This window comes from Stegastes partitus, unplaced genomic scaffold, assembly GCF_000690725.1.
Source record: "Stegastes partitus isolate 25-593 unplaced genomic scaffold, Stegastes_partitus-1.0.2 Scaffold515, whole genome shotgun sequence".
Classification (NCBI taxonomy): domain Eukaryota; kingdom Metazoa; phylum Chordata; class Actinopteri; family Pomacentridae; genus Stegastes; species Stegastes partitus.
Window position 1 is genome coordinate 468,069 of NW_007578246.1, and position 3,377 is coordinate 471,445.

The 3,377-nt window shown below is 42.3% G+C and overlaps 1 protein-coding gene and 1 long non-coding RNA gene across 2 annotated transcripts in view; both read left to right on the forward strand.

Annotated features, from left to right (window-relative positions):
• Positions 1–2,226: 2,226 nt before the first annotated feature.
• The window catches only part of LOC103361584 (zinc finger protein 239-like), a 21,066-nt gene continuing 19,915 nt past the window's right edge, over positions 2,227–3,377 (forward strand). Inside the window, exon 1 of the mRNA XM_008287703.1 lies at positions 2,227–2,324. Coding sequence (XP_008285925.1) covers positions 2,309–2,324 — 16 coding nt within the window. The 5' untranslated portion in view covers positions 2,227–2,308. The remainder of the gene's footprint in view (positions 2,325–3,377) is intronic.
• LOC103361583 (uncharacterized) lies at positions 2,446–3,198 on the forward strand. Its single transcript, XR_520413.1, has 2 exons — positions 2,446–2,492; positions 2,577–3,198. It is a non-coding gene; the product is annotated as an uncharacterized LOC103361583 (long non-coding RNA).

The following is a 3,377-nucleotide window of genomic DNA, read 5'->3' on the forward strand; positions in this document are numbered from 1 at the left end:
CTTTTCTGATTTCAAAGCTGCTTCACTGTAAATATATTCTGACACTTTAAAATGTAGCAGTGAAGCACAGAAAATGGGCTCTGGAATATCAATGAAATCCATTCTGATGTTTTAATGTCGGAATTAACTGATTCATCCAAGTTGGTTTTACATGAGTCAGAAAGAGTCGTTTTTATAAGAATCCTGGATTATATAAAACACAGCTGACTCTGGTGGAAACAGTTCACAGCAGTATTATAGTTCATCCATCCATTATCTATACATGGCTTTATCCTCACGAGGGTCACGGGGGGCTGGAGCCTATCTCAGCTGATTTAGGGCGAAGACAGGGGACACCCTGGACAGGTCGCCAGTCTATCACAGGGCCACACTTAGAGACAGACAACCAAGCACACTAAATTATAGTCTTTAATTAAATTAAACTTTGATTTACTTAAAAAGATATTTACAAAGAAAACCATCCATTTATCTGTTCCCTTCAAATTACCTTAATTTGTAAAAGCAGGTGCAAAGTAAGAAGCTCACAGTGAACATTGGGATCATGAATGAACATTTAATACCTGACGATAAATGGACTTCTAATGAGTAATAAAAGGATTTAAATATATTAATTAGTATTCACAGTTATTTTTGTTTGGTTTGATGGTCTTTTAATGAAAGAAATTCCTTAAAATTGACCCACAAACCATGAATATATCCTTGATTTATTTACATTAATTAGAAAATGAAGTGTATTTTAGATGAATTCCGAGTAATTTTCATGGTTTTTGGTCTATTTAAGTTGACATTATCCTCAAACTCAGCAAAAAGTAAAATCCATGCAAAAGACACTGATCCAACAATCATATTCTGAGAATGACACTAAAATTAGATTCATTTCAGACTTTTTATTAGTAAAAATTAATGAAGTTATAAGGTAAAAAAATGAAGGGATTGATATTGAATAGCAGACACATTCCAAGTTAAATTCACTAAAGTTGTGTTTGAAATACTTTGGCACAATTTCAAGGAGAATCTACAAAATTAAATCAGCCATTAGAGTCTTACTTTCTAAAACAAAAACATTAAATAGTGCCTTGGCTGTTGGTGCATTTATTAAAACTGTCTTTAATATACAATACAACTGTTATTATACAATCAGAAAACATACATGATAATACATGAAACAGACGTTTAAAACATGAGGAAACGTTTATTCATCCATCCATCCATTGTCTTCTGCTTATCCGGGGTCGGGTCGCAGGGGCAGTAGGTGGAGCAGGTCGTCCCAGACTTCCCTCCCCTTGGCGACGCTTTCCAGCTCTGCCTGGGGGATCCTGAGGCGTTCCCAGGCCAGCCGAGAGATATAATCCCTCCAGCGGGTTCTGGGTCTGCCCCGCGGTCTCCTCTCAGGTGAACGTGTTCGGAAAAGCCTCCCCGGAGGCATCCGAATCAGATGTCCACACCACCTCAACTCGCTCCTTTCGATGCAAAGGAGCGGCGGCTCTACTCCGAGCTCCCTCCGGATGTCCGAGCTACTCACCCTATCTCTAAGGCTGAACCCAGCCACCCTGCGGAGGAAGCTCATTTCGGCCGCTTGTATCCGCGATCTCGTTCTTTCGGTCACGACCCAAAGCTCGTGACTATAGGTGAGGGTTGGGACGTAGATGGACTGGTAAATCGAGAGCTTCGCCTTGCGGCTCAGCTCTCTCTTCACCACGACGGTCCTGTACAGCGCCTGCATTACTGCTGGCGCTGCACCGTGCCGCCTGTCCATCTCACGCTCCATTCTCCCATCACTCATGAACAAGATCCCGAGATACTTAAACTCCGTCGCTTGGGGAAGGACCCCCCGCCCCCGATCCGGAGGTGGTAATCCACCAATTTCCGGCAGAGAACCATGTCCTCGGACTTGGAGGGACTGATCCGCATCCCTGCTGCTTCGCACTCAGCTGCAAACTGCTCCAGTGAGTGCTGAAGGTCACGGTCTGATGAAGCCAACAGCACCACGTCGTCTGCAAAAACCAGAGACGAGATCCTGAGGTCCCCAAACCGTACACCCTCCTCACCCTGACTGCGCCTTGAGATCCTGTCCGTGAAAACCACAAACATGATTGGGGATAAGGGGCAGCCTGGCAGAGTCCAACACCCACTGGGAACGTGTCCGACTTATTGCCAAGAATGTGGACGCAGCTCGCACTTTGGTTATACAGGGACCGTATGGCTCGTAGCAGCGAGCCNCCACATGAGAACTCACACAGGTGAGAAGCCGTTCTCTTGCAAAACCTGTGGAAAAAGTTTCAGTCAAGGACGTCATTTGAAAACCCACATGAGAACTCACACAGGTGAGATGCCTTACCTTTGTAACACCTGTGGAATAAGATTTTCTGACACAACAACACATAAAAGGCACACAGCAATCCACAAAGAGGAAAAGCCATATTCCTGTGGAACTTGTGGGAAAACTTTCAGTCGTCAGGCTAACTTGGTGTTTCACATGAGAGCGCACACAGGTGAGAAGCCGTACTCTTGTACAATCTGCGGAAAAAGTTTCAGCTATAGAGCTCAGCTAACAGTCCACATAAGAACTCACTCAGGTGAGAAGTCGTCATCCTGAAACATCTATGGAAAACGTAATTTAAACAGGTTGAAAGTTTTACAGCAGCTTCTGACTGTGCTTCAACAATAATTGTGAGGAAATATGTCAGCAGTCCTTGATGATTAGACCAGATGGAGTCTGGACTGTGATGGTGGTAGAGCTCGGAGAAGAACCAGGCTGAACATCTGGATAAATGTAGTACTGGTACAGGCTGCTATATTTTTGGTATCATACTTCATCCTTCATCAGCACAGCAGTGATGTGAGATATTGTGAAGCTGTTACATACAGTCAAGACAGTCATAGTGTTTCGTTCCACAGCCATTGTTACATCTTTAAATGTCATTAATCTAATTTCTTCATCAGCAAAATGTCACATACATAGCAGCAAATTCCCCAAACAGAAACCACCTTTACTGATTTAATGTGTGATTTAAAATGTGATCTCCACAGGCTGTAATGCTGTACAGGTCAGACTGTGTGAAAACTACAGCCGTCTGTCATGAACTTAATCTGTCATCTGTTTGTTCCTCATCAGTGATTTATTTCTTGATGGATTATTGGAAATGCTAAACTTGTTTTAAACTCCATATTGATTGTAAATAAAATTTTAAAAAACTCTTCAGCTCCATGAGTGCCTTTGAAATGTTAGAAATGTATTTAAACAGATTAACATTTACAACTTGTTAAATAATGACTTTAACACTGACGAGCTCCAGCAAAGGTGTTCTTGTTGTTTATTGATTATCAATGATGTGAAGGTGAAGAAGAAATTCTCTGCAGATACTGTGTTGTTGATA